The 26,271-nt window shown below is 42.3% G+C and overlaps 2 protein-coding genes across 5 annotated transcripts in view; one reads left to right on the top strand and one right to left on the bottom strand.

Annotated features, from left to right (window-relative positions):
• The window catches only part of Txndc16 (thioredoxin domain containing 16), an 88,936-nt gene extending 64,892 nt beyond the window's left edge, over window positions 1-24,044 (bottom strand). The window contains exons 1-6 of one of the 3 annotated variants that reach the window (XM_021181560.3): window positions 23,848-24,044; window positions 23,614-23,667; window positions 17,887-18,121; window positions 15,772-15,854; window positions 11,287-11,360; window positions 10,488-10,562 (exon numbers count right to left, since the gene is read on the bottom strand). In XM_021181560.3, the coding sequence (XP_021037219.1) occupies window positions 10,488-10,562; window positions 11,287-11,360; window positions 15,772-15,854; window positions 17,887-18,049 (395 nt within the window). In that variant the 5' untranslated portion in view covers window positions 18,050-18,121; window positions 23,614-23,667; window positions 23,848-24,044. Of the gene's footprint in view, window positions 1-5,802; window positions 5,911-10,487; window positions 10,563-11,286; window positions 11,361-15,771; window positions 15,855-17,886; window positions 18,122-23,613; window positions 23,668-23,847 lie in introns of those variants that run through there. The other 2 variants (XM_085828610.1, XM_029469058.2) reach the window with 2 other exon arrangements.
• Window positions 24,045-24,365: 321 nt separating this feature from the next.
• Gpr137c (G protein-coupled receptor 137C) overlaps window positions 24,366-26,271 on the top strand; it is a 65,942-nt gene continuing 64,036 nt past the window's right edge. For both annotated transcript variants that reach the window (XR_015044645.1, XM_021181561.3), the window contains exon 1: window positions 24,366-25,052. Coding sequence is in view for 1 of the 2 variants with exons in the window: in XM_021181561.3 (XP_021037220.1) it covers window positions 24,627-25,052 (426 nt within the window). In the remaining variant the exon portion in view is untranslated. The remainder of the gene's footprint in view (window positions 25,053-26,271) is intronic.

Below are 26,271 nucleotides of genomic sequence, written 5' to 3'. Positions count from 1 at the left end.
AGCTTCTTCAAAACTGACTATATACTCAGACACAAATCAGACCTCAACAGATATAAGAAGACTGAAATAATCCCATGCCTCCTAACAGATCACTGTGGATTAAGCCTGGTCTTCAACAGCAACAGAAACAACCGAAAGCCCACTATGCATGGAAGCTGAACAATGTTCTACTCAATGATAACTTGGTCAAAGAAGAAATAAAGAAAGAAATTATGAATAAAGGTATAACATACCCAATGAAAGCAGTCCTAAGAGAAAAACTCATAGCTCTGAGTTCCGCCAAAAAGAAACTGGAGAAAGCGTACACTAGCAGCTTCATAAAACATTTGAAAGCTCTAGAATGAAAAGAAGAAAATACACCCAAGAGGAGTAGAGGGCAGGAAATAATCAAACTCAGTGCTGAAATCAACCAAGAAGGAACAAAAAGAACTATACAAAGAATTAACAAAACCAGGAGCTGGTTCTTTGAGAAAATCAACAAGGTAGATAAACCCTTTGCTAAACTAACCAGAGGACAGAGACAGTATCCAAATTAACAAAATCAGAAATGAAAAGGGAGCTATAACAACAGAAACTGAGGAAATTCAAAAAATCATCAGATTCTACTACAAAAGCTTATACTGGAAAATCTGGATGAAATGGACAATTTTCTAAACAGATACCAAATACCAAAATGTTTAATCAGAATCAGATAAACCACCTAAACATTGCCATAACCCCTAAAGAAATAGAAGTAGTCATTAAAAGTCTCCCAACCAAAAAAAGCCCAGAATAATATCAGACCTAATACCAATACTCTTCAAACTATTCCACAAAATAGAAACAGAAGGAATACTAACTACCCTATTTGTTCTATGAAGCCACAGTTATGCTGATACCAAAATCTCACAAAGATCCAACAAAGAAAGAGAACTTCAGACCAATTTCCCTTATGAATATCGATGCAAAAATACTCAATAAAATTCTCACTAACAGAATCCAAGAACACATCAAAAAGATCATTCAACATGATCAAGTAGGATTCATCCCAGAGATGCAGGGATGGTTCAATATAAGGAAATTCATCAATGTAATCCATTACATAAACAAACTCAAAGAAAATAACATGATCATTTCACTAGATGCTAAAAATGCATTAGACAAAACTCAACATCCCTTCATGTTAAAAATCTTGGAAAAATCAGGAATTCAAAGCCCATACCTAGACATAGTTAAAGCAATATACAGCAAACCAGTAGCCAACATCAAACTAAATGGAGAGAAACTTGAAGCAATCCCAGTAAAATCAGGGCCTAGACAAGGTTGCCCTCTCTCTCCCTATCTATTCAATATAGTACTTGAAGTTCTAGCTACAGCAATTAGACAACAAAAGGAGGTCAGAGAGATACATACTGAAAAGGAAGAAGTCAACATATCACTATTTGCAGATGATAAGATAGTATAATTAAGTGACCCCAAAAATTTCACCAGAGAACTCCTAAACAGATAAACAACTTCAGCAAAGTGGCCAGATATAAAATTAATTCAAACAAATCTGTAGCCTTCCTATACTCAAAGGATAAACAGGCTGAGAAGGAATTAGGGAAAGACACCTTTCACAATACCCACAAACAATACAAAGTATCTTGGTGTGATTCTAACCAAACCAGTGAAAGATCTGTATGACAAGAACTTCAAGTCTCTGAAAAAAGAAATAGAGCAAGACCTCAGAAGATGAAAAGATCTCCCATGCTCATGGACTAGCAGGATTAATATAGTAAAAATGGCCATCTTGCAGAAAACAATCTACAGATTCAATGCAATCCCCATCAAAATACTAACTCAATTCTTCATAGAGTTAGAAAGAGCAATTCTCAAATTCATTGGAACAACAAAAAAACCACAATAGTGAAAACTATTCTCAACAATAAAAGAGCACCATGCCTAACCTCAAGCTGTACTACAGAGCAATTGTAGTACATAAAAACTAAATGGTACTGGTACAGCGAGAGACAGGTAGATCAGTGGAATAGAATTGAAGACACAGAAATGAACCCACACTCCTACAGTCACTTGATCTTTGACAAAGAAGCTAAAACCATCCAGTGGGAAAAAAGAGAGCATTTTCAACAAATGGTGCTGGTTCAGCTGGCAGTCAACAAGTGGAATAATGCAAATTGATCCATTCTTATCTCCTTGTACAAAGCTCAAGTCCAAGTGGATCAAGGACCTTCACCTAAAACAAGATACACTGAAACTTATAGAGGAGAAAGTGGGGAAGAGCCTAGAACATATGGGCACAGGGGAAAAATCCCAGAACAGAATGGCTTGTGCTGTAAGATCAGGAATCTACAAATGGGACCTCATAAAATTGCAAAGCTTCTGTAAGGCAAAGGACACTGTCAATAGGACAGAAACCAACAGATTGGGAAAACATCTTTACCAATCCTAAATCTGATAAAGGACAAATACCCAATATATACAAAGAACTCGAGAAGTTAGACTCCAGAGAAGAGAACCAAATAACCGTATTTAAAAATGAGGAACAGAGCTAAACAGAGAATTCTGAACTGAGGAAACTCAAAGGGCTGAGAAGCACCTAAAGAAATGTTCAACATATTTAGTCATCAGAGAAATGCAAATCAAAAGGACTCTTGAGATTCCACCTCACAAGAGTCAGAATATCTAAGATCAAAAACTCAGGAGACAGAAGATACTGGCAAGGATGTGGAGAAAGAGGAACACTCCTCCATTGTTGGTGGGATTCCAAACTGGTACAACCACTCTAGAAATCAGTCTGGCAGTTCCTCAGAAAATTGGACATAGTATTACCTGAGGACCCAGCTATACCACTCCTGGGCAAATACCCAAAACATACCTAACATATAACAAGGACACATGCTCCTATATGTTCATAGCAGCCTTATTTATAATAGCCAGAAGCTGGAAAAAACCCAGATGTCCTTCAACAGAGGAATGGATACAGAAAATGTGGTACATTTACACAATGGAGTACTACTCAGCTATTAAAAACAATGAATTAATGAACTTCTTAGGCAAATGAATAGAACTAGAAAATATCCTGACTGAGGTAACCCAATCACAAAAGAACACAAATGGTATGCACTCACTGATAAGTGGATATTAGCTCAAAAGCTCCAAATAGCCAAGATACAATTCACAGACCATATGAAACTCAGGAAGAAGGAAGACCTAATGTGGGTGTTTCGGTCCTTCTTAGAAAGGAGTACAAAATAGTCACGGGAGCAAATATGGAGACAAAGTGCAGAGCAGAGACTGAAGGAAAGGCCACCCCGAGAGTGCCCCACCTGGGGATTTATCCCAGATACAGTCACTATTGTGGATGCTAAGAAATGCTTGCTGAAAGGAGCCTGATACAGCTGTCTCCTGAGAGGCTCTGCCAGAATCTTACAAATACAGAGTCAGATACTCGCAGCCAACCTTTGCACTGAGTGTGGGATCCCCAATGGAGGAGTTAGAGAAAGGACTGAAGGAGCTGAAGGGGTTTACAACCCCATAGGAAAACAACAATATTAACCACCCAGACCCCTCGGAGCTCCCAGGGACTAAGCCACACACCAAGGAGTACACATGGCTCCCTCTGCATATGTAGCAAAGGCCTTGTCATACATCAATGGGAGGAGAGGTCCCTGGTCCTATGAAGGCTTGATAGATGCCCCAGTGTAGGGGAATTGAAGTCAGGGAGGTAGGGGTGAGTGGGCTGGTGGAGGAACACCCTCAGAGAAGCCAGGGGAAGAGGTATGGGGTAGGGAGTTTCCAGGAGGGGTAGAAATCTGGTAAGGGAATAACACTTGAAATGTAAATAAATTAATTAAAAAAAAAAAAAAACCATTACTGGTGTACATTGACAATACTTTAACAAATGGGAAAACATCCTTTTTTTTTTTGGGGGGGGGGGGTTCGAGACAGGGTTTCTCTGTATAGCCCGGGCTGTCCTGGAACTCACTTTGTAGACCAGGCTGACCTCGAACTCAGAAATCCGCCTGGCTCTGCCTCCCAGGTGCTGGGATTAAAGGTGTGTGCCAACACTGCCAGAAACCCTGTCTCGAAAAAACCAAAAAAGAGAGAGAGAGAACTCGAGGATTCATTCTTAAGATGTCAACTGTCTCTAAAATAACAAACTTAACACTAGCAGAATTTAGAAAGGCTTGGGGAAGGGGAGAAACTGTAAAAGCTCATTTTAGATGGGATATGAAAATAAAATAAGCATTCAATTTTGAAAACAAAAACATACAAAGGCCTAAACTGTTCAGATAGATTACAAACTCAATAAATTAAAGCAGTGGTACTGGTTTACAGAGAAGCCATGAGACATCACACAGAAATAGAGCTCAATACATAGAAGAGTTCTATGTAACCATGACACCTCAAATACTGAACAAAAATCTATTACTTTGGTTGTGTTGAGACATTTAGGTAGCCCCCTGGATCATACCATTGACCATGTTAAACAGATTTTAATCTTAAATATTTTATACTTAAAATTGTGTATTTATGTCTTTATAATGTATAATTTATAAATATATAACATAATTTTTTAAATATATTTACTCTTAAATACAAAACAGAAACAACAATAGAAGAAACTTACCCACACAAACACAGTATACTGACCTCTGACAAAGGAGCACAGGGAATTCAATAGAGAAAGTATAGCCTTTTTCACAAAAGTATGGAAAATTGGCTATCCATACTCAAAAACACGAAACACATGGTCTATACCTTATATAGTCTATACGTGGTGCTACTGTCTCTAATGCCAGGACAGGCAAGAGGATCAGTAGTAGTTCAAGGTTATCCTTGGCTACATCGTAAGTTTGAGGCCAGCCAGGAATGTATAACACCCTATCTCCAAAAGGAAACAAAAACTTGGTGACCCTGGATTGCTAACTGGTTTTAAAATACAGTATCAAATGTTTAATCTATTAAAGATATTGGTAGTTTCAACTTCACTATTAAAAAATAGCTGGGCTCTGAGGGAAAAAAATTATTAAGAGTGGAAAAGCCACAAACTAAAAGTATCTAACAAAATATGTATCTGATAAAACACCTCAATCTAAACATAAAACAACCCTATTAAAAGTGGGTAAACTATTTGGACAGCACACCAAGTAACAGATGGCCAGCCAGCATCTAAAAAGATGTTCACAATGAAATGCCACTACACACAACATCAAACGCTGGCAAAAAACAAACAAACAAACAAACAAACAAAACCAGACATTCAGGAATTCTCTCATTGTAAACAGCATGGCCACTCAGGACAGGAGCTAAGCTTTCTTACAAATTTAATTATTATGATACACAAGTCTTACTCTTATGTATTTATAAACAAAGGGATGAACACATTTCCACAACAAAAACCTACATATCAATGTTTATAGCAGTGTTATTCATAATTATCAAAACTTGGGAGGAACTAACATGCTTACAGGTGAAGGGGTGAATGGGAACGTCCACACCACAGATACTATTCAGTGATAAAAAGGGTGTGCCATCAAACCATGAAAACCTGTGACCATTTACAATTGCTTCAGTGAAAGCAGCTAATATGGAAAAGCTGCATGTGGTGTGGCTTCATCACATGACATTGTGCAATGGGCAAAGTTGCAGGGGCAGTATCAGTTATAAACCTGGTACAATGGAAACTATGGCATCTATGAGAGTAAACCTAGCCATTGATGGGGGATACGGAGCCTAAACCAGCCGTCTTCTGTAACCAGACAAGGCCTCACATGGAAGGATTGGGACACCAAACAAGACACAAACCCTTCAACCTACAGTTTGTCCTTCCTGCAGAGTATTCCAGAGACCAGAGAGACTTCATCCAGCAGCTGATGGAAGCAGATGCAGAGTCCTAGAGCCAACATTAGCAGAGCTCAGGGAATCCTATAGAGAGAGGAGGAACCATTGGAGGAACCACAGGAGTCAGAGATACCACAAGAACATGGTCCACAGGATCAGCTGACAGGAAACCATGAAGACTCACAGAGATCAGAGAGCCTATAGAGGTCTGACCTAGGTGCTCTGTATGTATATTATGGCTGAGTAGCTTGATGTTCTTGTGGGATTCCTAACAGTAGAAGCAGAGCTAAGGGTGGGGGTAAGCTGTCTGTCTCTTTTGCCTGCTGGTGGGATCCTATTATTCCTACTGCATTGCCTTGTCCAGCCTTGATGCGATGGTATGTGCCTGGTCTTACTGCAGCTTGTTATGTGTTTGGTTAAAGTCCCTAGGAAGCCTGCTCTTGCTGAGAAGACGGGGAAGGGAGGACCTGGGAGAGAGGGAAGGTAGAGGAGAGAGTCTGGAGGGAGGGGAGGGAGAGAGAACTGCAGTTGAGATGTAATATATGAGAGAATAAAAATTCTTTAAAAAGTATCAGTGGTGAAGGGGGACAGACTTTTGGAGTAATGGCACATATGTGTGACACAGCAGTGGTGGGAACACAGAGTGAACACCTGTGTTTAGTAACTATGGGTTCGCCAATTATATCACTGTCATAACATCACAAGTGCTGTTAGGAAAACCATTCATGGAGAGGGAAGACATGAAAACTCTGCACTATCGGCTCAGTCAAGCTTTCAGTGTTTAAAGCTATTAAATGGCTTTATCAACTGAAAACCTCAGGATGGATGGATTTCTTTATAACAGTGGCATACTGCAGACCATTGTTCAACTTAAAGCCCAAAGTCACAAAAAAAAAAAAAAGAGAGAGAGAAAAGATAAATTTGACCACATATTCTTCAGAAGACCACAGTGATGAATTTCAAAAGAAATCCTGCAATTCTGCTTCCTTTACATGAGAGAAGTGGCCTAGAAGTCAAGTCTAAAACACAGTAGAAGAGTGGTCAGAAGACAGTAAGCAGTAGTTCCACTGTGAGCACTGTGCAGCTATAAAGTGTGTGGCAGACCTGCCTGCTGAGCACTGGGTACTGCAGACTGAGGGAAAGTTTTAGCCACAAAAACAGAATGACAAATGGAAACAGCACGCCCTTTCTCATGACAACCTGCAAGGCACTGCCATCATATTTGTTGTAGTTACTCAATATTTAAATATTATTGGAAATGTACGCACTACCGTGTTCTACGAGTCTTTTTATTATTTTCAAAGCAAGAGTGAAGGAATAGCCTCTCTGATTTCCACTTCTCAGCTTTCTTTCCTCTCTTTTCTTCAATGCTTTTGCCCTCAATGTCCCCCAGATGAGCTATGTTCACATTGCCTAGCTGTCCTCTGCTGCAGTGACTGTGAAAGGAGTGGCACCATCTGTAAATGGCTCTTCTTCCTTGCCCATCAGCAGAATGATGAGGTGGGCAGGAAAAAAAAAAAGAAATCAAGCATTACACTAAGACTGTAGTTTGCTGACTATTACTGTAACTAACTGTTATTTTCATATTCTACACATTAAAAAGAAAAATCACTTCTCTGCTCTACTTCCCTACATTATATGAAGGCCACAGAGTAGTGTCTACGTGTGCTAAAACTAACCACGTGAGGCGCTGGTTCATCAGGATAATAAGCCAGCCTAAAAGTCGTAACAGAATTAAATTAGGGCTGGATACTCAGTGGTAAAAACTTATGTAAGTAAATTTTGCTCTGGCTCCAATCTCTACACACTGGTAAGCGAGTGAGAGAATAAGAAAAATATTTTATTTACCTACTGTGACATAAAGTAAATAAATCACCAATTCTACAATATTCATAATTCTTTCTAACAATCAACAGCCAAGTACACATGGTGCAGATACAAGCAATCTTCTCCCAAAGGGCTCCTCATTGCCTCTTCTACAGGCCAGGGAAGCAGAGGTAATGGGAAGTGCTAGGAGTAACTCAAAATGTTAAAAACAACAACAACAATCCCCCCCCCCCAGCTTTTACCAAGGACCATTGACTTCAACTTCTTAGCAGAAGCACCTACAAAATACCTTAGCCACAGTGTGAGATAAGGAGGCCTCAAAAATGCAGATTTACATCTGAGTGACATTATATGGACCCAACAAGTCATATTTAGGAATACATATGTATATATAAATATATATATGCATGTAATAACAGTAAGAAGGGGGAGACCATGAATATGGAGGAGATTATGGGATATATGGGAGAGGAAAAGGGAAGGGAGAAATGTAACTAAATTCTAATCTCGAAAAAAAAAAACAGGCACTGAATACCGCTGTACATACTAAGCAGAGCTAGTCTAAAACAAGCTAGCTCTTCAACTGTGGATACGTGCTTGGGTACTGGAATATGAAGGTCATGAAAACTTTGCCAATAATAAAACGTTTCTGAAAGCCAACAAGAATTCAGAACCAAACACACAATAAACCCAGGTGTCTCTGGAAGTGTTCCCCATTTCACTGCAGCCTTAGTTCAGAACACACTCTGCACTGACACTGTCAGCCCACCAGCCTACGGTGCCCACGCATGCCACCTGAACCACCCAGAGCTCACTCAAGGCTATGCAGTGTTTTATTGAACATATGAAGTTTTGCTCTTACAGAAACATAGTTTGACCATGGAAAACAAAGGCTTCTAATATATTTCCACTGTCATTCCTCAGCATATATCAAATTAGCATATCCTTGGAAGAAACTGTATAAAAATGATCAATTAAAAAAATACTGCTTGGGTTGCTAAGTTTCACTTTTTAAAAAAAGTTTCACATCACTAGCAGAGCAATGGTGGTGCACGCCTTTAATCCCAGCACACGGGAGGCAGAGGCAGGCCAATTTCTGAGTTCAAGGCCAGCCTGGTCTATAGAGTGAGTTCCAGGACAGCCAGTGCTACACAGAGAAACCCTGTCTCAAAAACAACAACAAAAAAAAACCAAAGTATCACTAAATGAATTTTAGCTTGTGACTATGAAAAAATTTCTAGTGATTTCTAGAATGTCCCTAAGCATCCTTCTGCCATTTTGTGCTTCGTGTTTATGCAAAGCAGCACTCAGCACTGAAGATCACAGAATCGAAACACTGATCACGTTCTCCTTTGCCTGCCCCAGAACTCTACTTCACACGTTGTACTCCAGACTACTCCGACTGCACGTCCATCACGTATTTCCCTGCTTTCTTCTTCACCAGACACTTACTCTCGAAGATTTATGCCATCTGCCACTTTCTTCAGGAAGCCTACTTAGTAAATACCTACTCTTACCATGTAAACGTCATATTTTCTAGCCTTGTGGCAAAAAAAAAAAAAAAATTAAGTAAAATAAATAAATAAATAAATCATATTTTTATTGAGGCACAGAACAGAGCCCAGGTAAACTTGAATCCCAGGCCTGGAAGGAAGTTCCACACAGAGAACTGAGAAGCATCCCCAGCAAACACTCCCATCAGACTCTGTCAGTGCTAACCAAGCAGGCACACAACTGTAAACTCTGGGAAAAAACCAAGCCAGTGTGAGAAGAAAACAGAGTACTTTAAAAATCCCCAAAAAAATAGCAAAGCTGAGCATCTAACTGCAACCACCTACAGCAGGGTGTGAGGACCTCTGACACACACATACTGCCATCCACCCCTAAGTGGTAGTTCTCAGAGGTGGGACTTTGAGAGACGATTAATCATGAAAGTAGACCCATCATGAATGAGATTAATAGCCTTGTAACAGACCCTCAGGCCTCAACACAGCTGATTCCATCACAGCAGTACCATTCAAGCCAAGAAACTCAGCAGACAGTACCACCAGCCCAAATGAAAACGAAGACCTAATCCATCAAAGTCCATAGTTCTGGGAAGGTCTCTAAATGTACCAGCCTGGCTTTTGGACTTCTGTAGTTCTGCTTCTGGCTAACCGTTCTTGTTAACTGAAGTATATCAACCCAGAACACGATTTGGTTTTTTGTCTGTTTGTTTTGTGCTTAAAAGCTTACCCTGAGAAAGGCTCAATGCTATACTGGGTTCCTGAATATCCAATATAGTCTCTGGCCAACTAATACAGACCTTCCATTGGCTTAAATCCATGTCCAAGCAGTCTTCTCTAGTGGAGTCTCATAAAAGAAACCTCAGATACTCAGGTTTCTCCTGCTACAAAAGGCCATGAGGAGAACACACCCTTCTGTGAAGAGCAAGTTCTCATCTGACACCAAACCTGCCAGTAGTCTGGACTTTCAGCCTCCAAAACTGTGAAAAGTAAATTCCATTTTCTATGCCACCTCATTTGTGCATTTCATTTTAGCAGCCCAGACAGACTAAGGCATCTAGGAAACACTCGTTGCACAAGTAAACCAAAGGCAAATTATGATCACTCACTGGGTCCAGTTAGGAAAACGACTTTCATACAGAGTGTGTACTCCTGTGTTCCTTGTCCCTGAAGAGAGTTTAGGTCCTCAATATGAGATGATGAACCAGTGGTCTGTATGAAACTTATGTGTATAAATTTAATGTTAAAACTCTAAAATACCTCCAAGGAGTGTGGTTCTCAAAAGTAAAATCACCAATAAACAAGCAAATGAGCGCCCCTTGTACTTACAAGAGAACATGAGCAATGATGGCGTTCACGTCAAACAAGATGTCCGTGGGGAATTCTCTGAGAAGTATGTTGCCTCTGCAAAGAGTTTTAAGAACACGTTACACAAGTATCTAATTACACTCCAAGTTCCTCGGAGATCTAACACTTTTAAATTCTTTATGATAAAGCCTGTTTCTTATCTGTGAACCCTGTATACCTACCAGAATGCTGGTACATAATATATTCAAATATATACTGTGTATGCACTCAAATAAGTATGTTCATTCTGAAAAATTTAGAACCTATACTTGACAAAAACTGGGAAACAAACCCAAAAGAGACCTCCCAATAACATCTTCCTGTCACAGAGATTGCCAAACTGGCTTGGGAAAAAAACAAACAGGTGAGAGAAAAGTTTCCTGAGGAGTTCCTAGGGCACATCCAGGGTGTGCGAGTGTATGAAACGCCTCTGAAGATGACAGACTCAAGGGGAGAGGAATCAACACTAAGACACTAGCAAATCCTTCCGAGGAAAAGGATTCCCAATACGGAGCTAGCAGAGCCACTCACAACACTGTGCTCTGCACTTCTCACTAGACAGTCTGAGTAGGAATTGATGTAAGCGTCTCAGGGATTACTCAAGTCCCCAGCTCTTGTAAAGAAATCAAAATGGCAAGTCTACTCCTTGGAGTTTCTACTAAACTTCCCAAGACCCCACTAAAGGCCGCATCATTCTGACCCAGTGATTTCTTAAATACTTTTAAGTAGTCTAAAGCAATCACCTCGCGTTAGTAACAATCTCACTCCAAAGAGAACTTACCTGAATAAATACGCTTTCCTCAGACCCTCTTCTTCCCCACAGTATCTGGACGCTGCTCCTTCGACACAAGTCACCTTTAACAGATTACATGTAAGGGTCAAACTATGCATCACGGGGTCAGACAAGGAGAATTAAACATCACTGCCTGTCTCCAGGTTAAATTCTGTGTCTCATTTTTTCTGACTTATGCTGTCACTGCTCACTCGCACACCTGAGGAAACCACAGGAAGGACCGGGTTTCTACAACTTGTGATGTTTCATCTCCTGCAAGTTTATATTTAACTACATTTTACTTAAGAATCAGGTGGTCGGGAAGGAAAACAGGAAGGGAAAGCTTAAGGCGAGATAAACAGCCATGAAAAAAAAAAAAAAAAACAAAAAAAAAACCCAAAAAACAAAAAGCAGAGGCTGAGAGTGAAGCTCAGGGGCAGAGTGGGGACTTAGCAGAAAGAGTGAACGTAAACTGGGTCCATGACAGCAATTCAGTGCCTGGGCACAGTGTGGCAGCTCACACAGTATGGCAGTCCACATAGTGTGGCAGCTCTGCTGGTCTCCTAACCCTAGTCCATCAACTCCTTTCCTGTTATTAACAGAACCTTGCTTTGACAAAAAGAAGTGTCCCATTAAAGAAATGTCTTTATCCTCTACTGCAGGTCAGGGTACACTTGGCCGATGTCACTGTGTGGGAATTCACTGACAGTTCTCAAAAGGAGACTCAATAAGAACACACTAGAATACCAGCAGCAATCACAAGCACAGGCACTGTGCTAAACCAAGTGTGCACTGTCAGAGCAGCCAGACCACTCACAACCCAAACTTATGTGGAGTAATGTCTGAGACCAGTCATGAAAATAAGACAGAGGACAGGACACAAAATCAGGAGGCAGTAGTGAAAGTATAGGCCCAGGACTTGGACCTGGACGGAAGCCACGGAGATTTACGATTAAGAGGCTGATCAAGAATGAAGAGTGTGTACACACATCACCACACAGATGAAAGCTGTAAGGAAAGCACACACGTTTCCAGCTCGGGAGGTGAAGGGCCACCATTACAACTAACCAAAACAAAGGCTGGAGAGGCAGTTATTTTGTTCTGAATTTGATTAAGGGCTGTGTTTGCTTTGACGGAGTAGGACTTTATTGTTGTTAGTTATGTGTACAGAAATTGAAGAAACAGGATGAAAACTGAGGAACATTTGTTTTATATATATATATATATATATATATATATATATATATATATATAAAGGGAACTGACAGGAAAGACATAAGGAACAGAAAATTAGAATTAACTCAGCTAGAACCAAAAGAACTTTAGTGTACATAGGGTTTTTTTTTTATTTTGAAGTGCAAACTATAGGAACACTCGATGTTATGATAAGAGATCCATGCACTCATTCATTATAGTCTGAAGATATGGCATTATGTCAATCACTGGGGATACAGTTAAGTCCCAAATAAGAAACTTTATTTTGAATTTACATTTTAAAAGTATAAACATTACATAATTAATACATAAAGCTAAGTAGTATTACAAACAGTAAAGGGACAGAATACAGCAGAGCATTTGAGACAGATAATCAAGGAAGGCTTGATTGTGACCTTGGTACATTGGTACTGAGAACTGAAGGGAGACATTTAAATATTTAAATATGTGCCTAGGGTAAAAGTACGTGCAAAGGTCCTGTGGTAATGGCAGCCGTGGCAGCCTCAAGGAAGAGGAAAATGAACTGAATGCTTTAGGAACATAAACAAGGTTGAAGTCAGAGAGTGTGTCACAAACAAGGCAGTCTCTGTGACACTCGGGGTTTTAATTTACTGTGACTGCAATAAGAAGTCTGCCATCATACATGGAGAAAGGGGTCTGTAGTGGGGTAAGAGCGAAAGAACAAGCCTTTCTGGGACATCACTGGGTCCCCTCTGTGACAGGGTGACCAGGAGAGGAAGAGTGGAATGTGAATAGCTGAACTTGAACAGTTTTAAAAACAAACCCAAGGGCCCATGACTCCTGAGACAAAAAAGTCAGGGATGAGTTTGTTTGTTTGTTTGTTTTCTTTTGTTTTAAAACCAATTTTGATACAGTCATGAAACTTTGCTTCGGTTATCTCATTTGTATATTTCTTTTTCCTCCATTTACCTTAAAAACATGTCAAGTCTTTATTTTAGACACATGTTTAAGTTGCATAAAGTTGGACTAGGCTGCTTTCTCCAGATTGAGAAAATTTATCTTACCTGGAATACTTAGTCCACTTAGATTTTCTCCCCACCCATCCTGGAGGAGCTTCTAACAGCTAAGGGTGGTTGAGGTCCTTCCGTGGTGTAACCACCAGCAAGATGCTCCACTAAACAACTGACTTACCACCATTCAAGCAACCCTAACTAAAGTCAGCTGTCTCACATGCTCACAAAGACGTCTAGATTTTGGTATTTTCTTCATCTACCTGTGTCTGTCAATATTAATCTTTAGGACATTCTCAAATGCTACTCTTCCCCAACACCGTGTCACTTCCCATTTCAACACTCGGCAAAAAGCCTCCATTTCTTCAGCGCGGGACTGAAGTTGTGTCTACCTACGCTGATGACACTCTTAGCAACTAAGATGACCTGTGACTGGGATGGAAGCCCATATTTACATACAGCCTTTCCAAAGAGACAGGCTCATCTGAAGAACACTCAATACAGGGAGCTCTTTTCACTTGTAAATATTTACTTCTTACACAGCAAGGACCGAGCTAAACCTTTAGTGTGGATCTGTGATTTATCACCAACCTTTGGGGTTTCCAAGTGTTCTCGACCATGGCATCAAAATGTCAGTTAATAACAGTGACAGCCTAAGCAGAAATCCTAATATTCTCCTCCAGCTACAGATACACAAGTCTAGGTTCTTCTCTACCTGTTACTAAACAGCACAATCATGGTCTTCAGTAGCATATATAACTACTTCGTTTTTAAAGATCATTTTTATTTTATGACCATGAATGTGTGTGTGTGTGTGTGTGTGTGTGTGTGTTTAGAAGCCTGATGATGGTGGAGGCCAGAAGAGGTAATCAGATTCCCTGAAACTGGAGTTACTGATGGTTGTGAGCTGCCATGCAGGTGGTGGGAACTAAATTCAATCCTCCTCTGCAAGAACAGCTGGAGCTCCTAGCCACTGAGTATCTAACCTCTAACCTGTCACTTCTAAACTTCAGATGCGTGCTGGGCTAACACTCTAGAACAGACTCGGCTGTTATAAGCAAATCAAGCCTTATTACATACACAACACTCAGAAGATGAAGTTTGTAGTCTGATTGGGATTTTGTAAGGTACACAGACTGTTCCACCTTCCTGCCTAGGAAGTCTCCCTACAGACAAGAAGCAAATCATCTCTGGGAGGAGGGTGGTAGCTGAGCTGAGAATTAATAAATGGATGCAAAAAGCCAGTGGGCACTAATCTGAAAGAATTACAACTTTCAATAGGTGACTTCTCATGTTAAGATAAATTAAAGTCTTAGATGTTACCTAACCTGACACATGTGGAAATTGTCCATTGAAATCCATAGCAAATTTGAACTTTTTTGGAAAAAATATATATATCTTCAAATTGACTTACTTTATTCTAAAAAAAAAAAAAAAAAAAAAAAAAAAGGTCCTGTACTGGCTAGTTTTGTGTCAACTTGACACAGCTGGAGTTATTACAGAGAAAGGAGCTTCAGTTGAGGAAATGCCTCCATGAGATCCAACTGGAAGGCATTTTCTCAATTAGTGATCAAGGGGGAAAGGCCCCTTGTGGGTGGTGCCATCTCTGGGCTGGTAGTCTTGGGTTCTATAAGAGAGCAGGCTGAGCAAGCCAGGGGAAGCAAGCCAGTAAAGAGCATCCCTCCATGGCCTCTGCATCAACTCTTGCTTTCTGACCTGCTTGAGTTCCAGTCCTGACTTCTTTCAGTGATGAACAGCAGTATGGAAGTGTAAGCTGAATAAACCCTTTCCTCCCCAACTTGCTTCTCAGTCATGATGTTGGTGCAGGAATAGAAACCCTGACTAAGACAAGTCCCAAACTATAGTATAAACAATTTATAAACAATTGTAAACACAGAAAAAGACAAAGCCAAAAAATGTTAATCATCTCCACTTTGTTCCTTCCAGTGACATGAATAGAAAGTTAATGACCAGCTGAATTGCGGCTGCTGTGAAACAGCTATAGAACAAAAGAAAGAAAACCCCAGCTCAGGCTCGAGAATACCCTGGTAGAATAGGTTCTGAACCGCAGTTAAAGTCCCAGAGCTGAGGGAGCTGAGTGGCTTCTCTTCTCCCCAGGCACCAGTGTACACACTCACCAGAGCTCTTCCTGTGCTCCTACCTAAACTCAGGGAGGAAAGCAAGGAAAATAAACTCAGTTTTTTCCAGTTTGGAAAAAGTTGTGAATGTCTTTTCAGATATGCAGTCTTAGGTCAGAGGGTTGTAAATGTCTGTCACTAATATTTTATTAACATAAATATCTGTCTACCTTTGCAACTGAAATCCCATAGTCATGGAGAGGCTTCACAGCTTCTTTTAGTTCTTCAAGAAACACAGAGTTACTTAGAGAACCTAAAACAAGAAATGTTGGATGAATATTATTGAATTTGATCTTTTAAAAGATGAATATTTAAAATTAAAGGTAAAATCTGAACACACAAAAAATTATTTTTCATTAAGTATTTGTGTATCTAGCCTTCAAAACAAACACACCAAGACACATATTTTTCTATTGTTTCTTCTTATTTCTGTTATCACAGAATAGTTTAACTTTGGAAGTTACCTTAAAAGTTTATTTAAAGCATATATGTAGAAAGTAACAAGTTTGAATCAGCACCCCAGCACAGATACGCCACCATGAGAGAGATTGTGTGTATCAGGCAGGCCAGCCAGTACAGGAACCAGATCCATACCAAATTTTGGCAAGTGATCAGCAATGAGTTGCTGGAGGCTACCTTGGTGACTCAGTGCTATAGCTGGAGAAGACTGGAGTCTCCTATCATGACTCATGCTCTCAGAAGTGTATGCCCATAGATGCCCTAGGGGATATGGAGCCCAGCACCACAGACAATGTGATGTCTGAGCCTTTGGGGCTGCTCTTCTGGCCTGACAACTTCATCTTCACCAGGAACAGAGGAGTGTGAGCATTGTAACTGCCTGCAGAGCTTCTAACTCACACACTCACTGGGCAGCACAAGGGCTCAGGCATAGGTGCACTGCTCATCCGCAAGATCTGGGAGGAGTACCCAGATTGCATCATGAACACCGTTGCAATCATATGGTCACCTAAGGTCTCAGACACCGTGGTGGAGCCCTATAACAACACGCCACTGGGGCACTTGCTGGTGGAGAGCACCAATGAGACTTGGTGCATCAACAACTGGGCCCTCTACCACATCCCTTCCACAGGCTCAAGTTAAGCACACCCACCTACTGGGACCTCAACCACCCAATATCTGGCACTAGGATCAGTGTCACCACATCTCTGCATGTCCATGTCCCCACCCCAGTCACCTGAACACCAACTTATGCAAGCTGACCATGAACACAGTGCACTTCCCATGCCTGCACTTCCTCAAGCCCACTTCAACCCCCTCACATTCAAGGCAGCCAGCAGGACTCTGTCCTGACAGTGCACACACAACAGAGGTTCAAAGCCAACCACATGATGTCTGCCTGTGACCCAGGCCACAGCTGCTACCTGACCTTTGCCACCATCTTCAGGAGCCCCACCGTCCATTAAGGAGGTGGGCGAGCAGATGCTGGCCATCCAAAACAAGTTAGATACCATATCCACAGCATACTTATACACATATACGAAACTTTCAAATTGTCTTAAAATACCAAATCACAAATAAGATTAAACAGTGACTGGAGCGCCGGGCGTGGTGGCGCACGCCTTTAATCCCAGCACTCAGGAGGCAGAGGCAGGCGGATTTCTGAGTTCAAGGCCAGCCTGGTCTACAAAGTGAGTTCCAGGACAGCCAGGGCTATACAGAGAAACCCTGTCTTGAAAAAAAAAAAAAAAAAACAACAACAACAAAAAGCAAAAAATAGTGTCTGTCTGGAGAAGTGAACTCATTTTGGTAATTCCAATGCAATTGTACTGTTACTGACATGAAGGCTTAAATGAAACCATCACAATTATGTTCAATAGTCATTTTAATTAGCTCAGTATAATTAATGACACAGCCAAAGCAAGATATAGAACAGTAAGCTAAATCATGGCTAAAACTACATATCCAGCTTTTATAAAATTGCTCAAACAGCTACATGCTAAAGAATAAGGATGTATACTCCAGAAATAACTCCATGAAATTCAAATGGTTTGTCAGGAACCCTGAAGTAGTGTTTTCTATGAATAAGTAATATATAAACCCATTTAATCCTCACACTAAGTTTAAAAGACAATCACTATTGTATCATAGCAGATGAGGAAAGAAACAGAGGAAAGCTAAGGTGCCTGCATCATGCAAGCAGGCAAATCATAGAAACAGCATTACAGCACACATGGTTATAGCCGACAGGAAGTTCCCACTGAGTGTACTGACTACAGCAAAATAAGTACCTCAAGAGTCATGTAAGAATTTTAAGAGAGACTTACCAACTTGGCAAAAATAAGCTAATGAGGCTTTTCCTGGCTGCAGTGTGCTGAAATATTGCTGAGGAGTCAGTTCTGGGAGAGAGTCTTCAGTCGACTTGTAAAAACTGCACATCAAAACCAATGCAACACCAGCTCTAAAGACACTGAAGCTAGAAGACATCATGAGCTGTGCCTGGAGACGCGTGCCAGGAGACTTGTTTTCTTCACTGCCGTGCTCTACTGCCTGAAGCGATCCCTGGCACAGAGCAGCAGATCAACAAGTTCTGTTAGACTAAATTTGTAACTTTAAAGCTACCAAATGAACAGTTAAATCACTACATGACTTGATTTTACTAGACCTTTATTTCCTTCTAGTGAGAAAGAAATTCTGAGGGGGAACCATGTATAAGAACACTGAACTGATAATACTTTTATTTCATTTTATATTTTCACAGTGCTGGGGACTGTTTAAGAAAGTTTAGGAATAGAACTGTATCACTAAGCTAACTACATTTGCAGGCCTTGGACAGGACTGGGTGTACATCCATGCTATGGTTGTTGTTGACTCTGTATTCTGTTTGGTGGGTTGAGACAAAATTCTAGTCTGAAGGCCCAGCTCCCTCAAACTTATAATACCCATTTGTTGCCTTGAAACCTTGGATTACAGTCATTCAATAACATACTTAATTTTTGATATCTGCAAAAGAAATCAAAGATCTCTACAAAATGCTTATTAAGTTTCACATCTTTTACTAAAATTCTTGAATCATTTCTCGGCCTTTTGTCTAAGATCAAGTGTACTAAAACTCTTGAACATTCTAAAATTGCTTTAAAAGATTATCCAATCCTTTACTATTTCCTGTGTTAAAGAATGAATTCAAAGCCGTGTACAAGCTAGGCGAGCACTCTACCACTGATGTTTAGGCCAGCCATCTTCTTGCTTTCTTAAATCAAGGTACCAATCAGCTATACAAGCTGGCCTTGAATTTATGATCTTCCTGCCCCAGCCTGCTGAATAGCTTGGAGTACAGGCCTATACCACCAAGCCTGGCTCAACTCATTTCTAAAACTGGACATTTTGTTTGACCCATTTACAGCTAACAAATACTCCAGCCACTGCTGAACACTGTTTGGTTGGGAACAAGACATGCAAAGTCTGCTACCTTTTAAATCTCCTGCAAGAGGTCTACTCATACTATGCAAGAACATGCGTTCTGAACTTAAGCCTACTTTAATGCTTAGGACATACTATTTCATGCTGGTTACACACTTCAATCTTAACTGGCTGGTCCAGTCCTACCTTCTGAACCTGGTCTGATCTAGCCATCCATTCTGCTGTCACCTTCTTCCTTGGTGTACTTAGCACGTTCCTTCTTGGCCTGCTCTCAGTTTTGTCTGCTATTTTGCAGTTTTCAATTTTTTTTTTAAAACATCTCTGAGAGTTTTTCTATACTATCAAAGTTTAAATGAAGATAGCTTAGGCAAGCAATTTACCAGAGACATACATTCCAATCCCCTAAGGAAATTAAGGTAACATAAAAAATACCATATTTATAAAAAGCATAACTACACTCACAGATATAGGTGATAATTTTCATCTTTTAATCTGAAATAGGACACAATATATAGATAGATATAGATATAGATATATTCTTAAGAGTAAGGGCAAAGTTTTTCAACAAAGAATAAGATGACAACTTTATAAACAAAGTATAAAGCACTGGCTATAGGCTCCATTCATCCAAGATGATCAATGAGATATTTCTCCCTAGACAGCAGGTGTTCTTGAAAAAAAAAAAAGATTGAAACTAAGGATTCAAGGATTATTTAATACTTCTGAAATTCATTGGACCAAGTAACTATCACTGAACAAATTTGCCTTCAGTTTTTAATCCTGAGTTTTGTTAAAAAGCTGAAAGTAAAATAAGAAGTGGCAGCTGTAAAAGGTATATAAAAATGTAATCTCAATGATACCTCATTAAGAGGTATCCTTAAAATTAAAATTGATTATAGATTCTAACAATTGTAAGCAACCTATTTCAGGGCTGCTTTATTAGTGAAAATGTTTTAAAATAGGTCACTCACTGTTTTCTTTTTTTTTTCCCAGATTTTTTTATTAGATATTTTCTTCATTTACATTTCAAATGCTATCCCGAAAGTTCCCTATGCCCTCCCCCCCACCCTGCTCCCACCCTGCTCCCACCCACTCCCACTTCTTGGCCCTGGCGTTTTCCTGTACTGGGGCATATAAAGTCTGCTAGACCAAGGGGCCTCTCTTCCCAGTGATGGCCAACTAGGCCATCTTCTGCAACATATGCAGCTCACTGTTTTCTTTGTATTCTGGAGGAAATTGTATGTATTTCTGTGGCTAAGGAAATAACTACAGACCATTCATTACTATATGAAATAACAATAACCTAATTAAACACCAAAATATTAGGTTAAATCACTGAAAGACCAACCACCAATTATTTCCTTGTCTGGAGGCTACAATTCAATTACTTTAGACTAAATTGGACATTAGAGTTGGCACACTGTTCCTCTTCCCAGTGTGCTCTGCAGCTCCAAAGGTTTGACTTTAGCGATCTTCTGTGACTGGACAGGTGAGACTACACCTGTGAGAGTGTGGTTACCAGTTAGGGGCCGGGGCAGGAACGCATCAGGAATCCCACAATCGTTCCACCTTTGATAATATTAGACTATTTAAAAAATACTTAGAAGCACAGAGAATGTGGAGTCTGCCAGAACTAAAACTATAATAACCAAAGCTGAATGGATGAGGAGACACAAAGGGAGAAAGCGAAAGGTGAGGCACTGACAGAGGCTAAATATATTTCACAACACCAAGAGCCAAAGTTAATTGAAATCAGTTAAGTCTATGCCAAAACACATGACTACAAACTGAGAGCAGTTATCTCTGAAGAAAAAAACTGAGGCAAGAATAAGTATCAAGACAACTTGTGAAGCCCACAAAGCCATTCCTTTTTCCCTTTCTTCAGCTTTTTCAGACATGGTCTCACTGTGTAGGCTAGCTTGGCTTCATGGTGATTCTCTTGCCTCAGACTCCAGAAGGCTGAGATTACAGGTACGAGCTGTAATCATACCTGGCTAGCATCCCTTCTTTACAGAAATCATCTCATTTTTATTTGAAAGGTTATTATTTATATTCTTTGTTCTTCAACGTTTACAATCTTTCACCATTTATTTGCACGTAAGTAAGTCTGCCACCTCTTCCACTACTATTCAAATCTACCCCATCCAGCTACAAAAGAATGGACAAACCCATACACGGAAAATAAGATGCACTGCTCAGAGGTTGCCTTCCTACTACAAGGCTCTTTAAACTAAAGGACAGAGACTGTGGGTGGGAGAGAATATCAGCGTGCACAGGGTAAAGGCAAAGATACAGAAAATACTGACAGAAAATGACTTTTCCCTCCAGTAAGGAGAAAGGGTACAAAAGCAGCGCTCCGTGCTTCAAAATTCTACACACCTACACAAATTGATGAGAACCATGGGAGAAATGTGGCCTGGCTCCCTGGGTGTGGCTGACCCTTGGTACAGTACTCTTCATAGGTGTAAGGCAGGTTTCACTGAGCTTCCTCATTCCACCTCTGCTCAAGCTGTTTTTTATGATACCTTGTGACTTCAATGTGGGGCAATCGAGCGACGGGCGGGGGGTGGGGGGGGGGTCGGTCAACAGTTTCAACAGCCAGCATGTGGCAGGCACTTTATTTCCAGAAATGTTTAATTAAATTGGTAGGTACCGACCGTGTCTGCAGGAACACAGCACAAAGAACCCTTAGCTAATACGTAATGAGCTCAAGGAAGACTTGGAAAATGCTAAGTCATCAAGATTTGAGGACCTACTTCTGAAGCTTAAACTAGTGTATGTCCACTGGTACACAAGATAGGGATGAATGACCAGCTGCCTTAACAAAAACTCTAAAGTGGGGGTGGAGAGATGGCTCAGCAGTTAAGAGCACTGACTGCTCCTCCAAAGGTCCTGAGTTCAATTCCCAGCAACCACATGGTGGCTCACAACCATCTGTAATGGGGATCCAATGCCCTCTTCTAATGTGTCTGAAGACAGCAGCAGTGTACTCACATACAAGAAATAAATAAATAAATCTTTTTTAAAAAAGAAAAAAAAAGACAAGTAGTAGGAAGGTGGTTCTCTTTTAAAAAAAAATTATTTTAACAAAAACTCTGAAGTACTAGCTAGAAGGTCAAACAGACCTCAAAACTGGTCTGAGCACCACAAGAAAAGGGTTATCTGACATTGATAATCAATAAATGAGCCACCTCAAGTTGGCAAAACTGTTGCTACAGCAATTTGGAGATGAGACATACCTAATGAGTCTACAATGAGTGTGTACCAAAGTTCTTACCGTTAACAAGCTTATTTTAAACACTAAGAGGCTTGCAAACAGATTCATATTGTATAGTAGCTGCTGTTGGTTGTATTTAACAAGGTATACAAACACAGATTCCAGGAAGCACCAGCAAAGACAGGCAATATGCAAACATAAAATGTAACTTACACCCAAACTATTCCTTGTTCCAAGCAGCGTGCTGACCAAACCACCTCAGCCTTGAAACAAAAGCCCAAATACTCCAAAACCAGTTTGAGATCCTGCCAAGATAATGATAAAACTGGCAGGACCTGTCACAGGACAAGGTCAAAGACCATGGAGAACCATGCTCTAGGGCCTGCAAAACGAGACCTGCTGGCTGCTGATCTGTACCGAATAACCTCTGTGTACTCAAGTTCTCTGAAGGAACCGCATCTGTATAAAGACCCTGCAGCAAGCTTGGCCTGTGCTGAGTAAAACATCATGGAAGACAGAACATTGTAAACAAGAACCAAATATCAATCCTGCACTTCCATTTCCCCTTTCAGTCAACGCTGACCATCCACATGTGTATCTGGCTAAACATCTGTAACATAGCCTCCACCATACAGCTAATGAGAAAAAGACAACATCTAAATGCTGGAGATTCTCCTGCCTCATTATAGTCTTCCTGATGAGCCTACCACTGAATAAACACAGACTTAGGGCTTTCTTCTCATTTTATCATTATTGTACACGTGTGTGCATGATTACACTCGTGGATGGTAATACTGTCTGCTGCCTGGCAAACTACTGGCCCAGAATAAGTACAAAACAGATCTTAAGCCCCTCTGTAACATGTACTTGGTGGTGGAGGACTGAGAAACAGCCATCTTCTTAAGCAGACCGTAAGGAGGGAATATTTAGGAAAGGCTGGATATTGGATGCTCCAGTAAATATGCTGTCTACAGAAGCACTGAATCTGCAGTGAGATGCTCACTCTGAGAACACAGGATCCTTCCTCATCTTGCATTACTTTGACTGATTTGCTACCAAATACCAAAAAAAAAAAAAAAGAACAAACTTCATGTAGTGGCCAATATACAACCGTTCCTCACTTATTTAAAGCAGAAATATACCTCTTATCTTGTATCTCTCAGTCTCAGATGAGAATAGCACCACTTGCTCCAACACACAAACAGAGAATCTCACACAACCTCTTCCCTTCTGGACAATCACCACATTGTTACTGCTCCCCCCCCCCCCCGCGCCCTCGCCCACCCCTGCGCCCAAGAGAGCTCTCTAAATTGCAAGTTTCAAAGAATCACCTTCCCCTTGGAGAAGGCCTCAACATTCATCTGTTCATTCATCCTTCAGGACCTCTTCCCAAGAGATGAAAGGGTTGATTACTTACAGTTTCCGCTCGCGCTTTGCTTCATTCGCTTTCCTCGCCCCGTGTTTCCTCCAGCTCAGAAAAAGAAAAGGGGGGAAAATGAAATCAAAACCAGCGTCGTTTGGTGCCCCCAGAAACAGGTGAACTGAGTCAGAAACCGGAGCTCCGCAAGCAACCTGGCTGGAGGGACGCTGCCGAGCGCTGATGTGCATGCAATCCTGCAGGCAAAGTCTTGAGGCCCGCGCTGCTACCCACCTGCCTGAGATTCTCCTGCAGAGAAGATGAAAGGTCTCTGAGGCCAGCACGTCCCGCCATCTGAGTAGAGATGGTGACAGAAGGCGGGGCAGGGGCTGGTCCCTAAGGCGGCTCGCAAAGCAACTACGCCTACCTGAGAAGCTCACCGCCCACCGCCCGCACTGCCTCTGCAAAATCAGTCTCCTGGGCGAAAAAACAACCCCCGAGGCTCCGCCTGCTCCTCGTGCTCCTTACGTAAGAGATCCTCCAACCAATGGAAGGTCAGGGGGCGGAGCGAGAACAGCCCTAGGTGACAGAATCTCGAGTCCTCCCGCCGGCGCGAGGAAGTCTTGCAGTTGCTGGGCCAATCAGCAGCGTGGGTGGGAAGAAGGGCGGGGAGAAAAGAAGAGAAAGCAGAAGACCAATCAGATCAAAAACTTCTGGAGTGACAGGCGCTGAGGCCTGTGGTATTCCGAGTGAGGCGCCCAGAGGGCGCGCCCGCCCGGGCCAATCGCGGGCAGCTCACAGTGCGGAGCGAGCGCCTCAAAAGCTCGGGTTTCTCAGCTGATTGTCTCCAGCCGAGAGTTGTTTTCTGCTGCTGCGGAGCCGAGCCGCGGCCGGAGGAGCCGAGCCCCCCGGGGGGAAGGGGAAGCGGGCCCGAGGGCAGCCGCGGCCATCGCGCGGGGCTGCGACTCCTGTCACGGCGCTGCCCGGGGCCGCAGGCTGGGGCGGGCGGGAGGTCCGGGGGGCGCTCGGGCCGCTTCCTTCCCGCGCTCCCTCCCCGCTGCTCGCGTCCCCTCATGAGGGTATCAGTGCCCGGGCCGGCGGCCGCCGCGGTCCCCACGGCCGGCCGCGAACCCTCGACGTCCGGCGGGGGCGCCGTCGCGGCCTCGGGCGCCGCGTTTCCCGGTTCGGTGCAGCTGGCGCTGAGCGTGCTGCACGCGCTGCTCTACGCCGCGCTCTTCGCCTTTGCCTACCTGCAGCTGTGGCGGCTGCTCCTGTACCGCGAGCGGCGGCTCAGTTACCAGAGCCTCTGCCTCTTCCTGTGTCTCGCGTGGGCAGCGCTCAGGACCACGCTCTTCTCAGCCGCCTTCTCCCTCAGCGGCTCTCTGCCCCTGCTGCGGCCACCCTCTCGCCTGCACTTCTTCCCGCACTGGCTGCTCTACTGCTTCCCCTCCTGCCTACAGTTCTCCACGCTCTGTCTCCTCAACCTCTACCTGGCAGAGGTAAGGCGGGAGGACCGGCGAGCGGGGGAGCGGGGCCGCCGGGATCCACTCCTGCCGAGACGGAAGGGGGTCGGGGTCGGGGCTGGGGGAGGTGGCGGGAGGGCAGTCTGGGGACACTGAGACACTCCTGTCTTTCCCTCTCCCTCAACTTAAGCCGCTGATGGACTCGGTGCCTGAGGGGGTTGGAGAAGTGTGAGAGAGAGAGAGTATGCGTGCCCCGACAACTTAAGGCAGTGGGACACCCTTTGTTCAATGTCCCAGACCTCCACGTAAGGCGTTGGTGGCGACCACAGAGAAGCATCGTAAGAAGTAGCAGCTCCGGTAGCTCTGTCGGGGCTGGACCGGGTTGAGGGAGGTTGGATGCTGAAGTAGAGGCAGCTCTGCTGAAGCTGGACCGCTGCCAGCCATTACGTCACCAGGCAGAGCTGTTCCTCCGCTATTGTTGCTGCGTTTCTTTTATTAGAAGCTTATATCCCCCCCCCCCGCATCTCCTTAACTGTGACTCGATACACCTTGCACAAATTCTGATCGATCGCTTCCCCGACGGGGTGAACGATCAATAACCAATGCTGCGGGACAGTCGAAGGACCTCCATAAAGCCCTTAGTGTTTGTCCCAGTTGCTGCTTGCTTTGGCGATTTAGGCGGTCTCTTACAGCACAGCCCTTTGGGGGAGAGCTAATTAGGAGAGAAGATACAAGCTTAACCTGTGCCTGTTGCAGAAACAAACCACGGAACTGTGTTTTGGGTTTTGGTTTTTGTTTTTGATTTTGTTTTTCCAACAACTTGCTTAATAGCTGGAGTCTAATCACACCCCCTTTCTCTTTTACGGGAATTGCTGGTTGGATTGCATTGTTCTGCAGCACATTTGACCCATTTCAGACAGGTTGGGGGTATAAGGTTGTCAATCATGTCTATCAGTGGTATTTATGCCTTATTTTCAGGTTCCGCCCCCCCCCCCCCCCCAGTCTTCTTTTCCCTCAAAATAAGAGCTTAGGAGAGGAGAAAAAAAGGTGACATCATACACTTAATACTGACTAATATAGAACAGTATTGGTCTATGCAGCTAATCCTCTCAAAGGCTTTTGGAGGTGATGAGAATGAACACAGTTCCAAGGAAAAGTAACCCAAAAAAAGGCACTTTTGAATCAGATTAAGTGTTTATATTTCCTACATAAACCAACTCTTTTTTCCCTTAATAAACAGGAAAATAGAAAGCGT

The sequence above is a fragment of the Mus caroli genome, unplaced genomic scaffold (genome assembly GCF_978045245.1).
Source record: "Mus caroli unplaced genomic scaffold, Mus_caroli_1 scaffold_12, whole genome shotgun sequence".
In the NCBI taxonomy this organism is placed as follows: Eukaryota; Metazoa; Chordata; class Mammalia; order Rodentia; family Muridae; genus Mus; species Mus caroli.
Note: the sequence above shows the minus strand (reverse complement) of the source record. Positions and strands in the feature narration are given on the sequence as shown.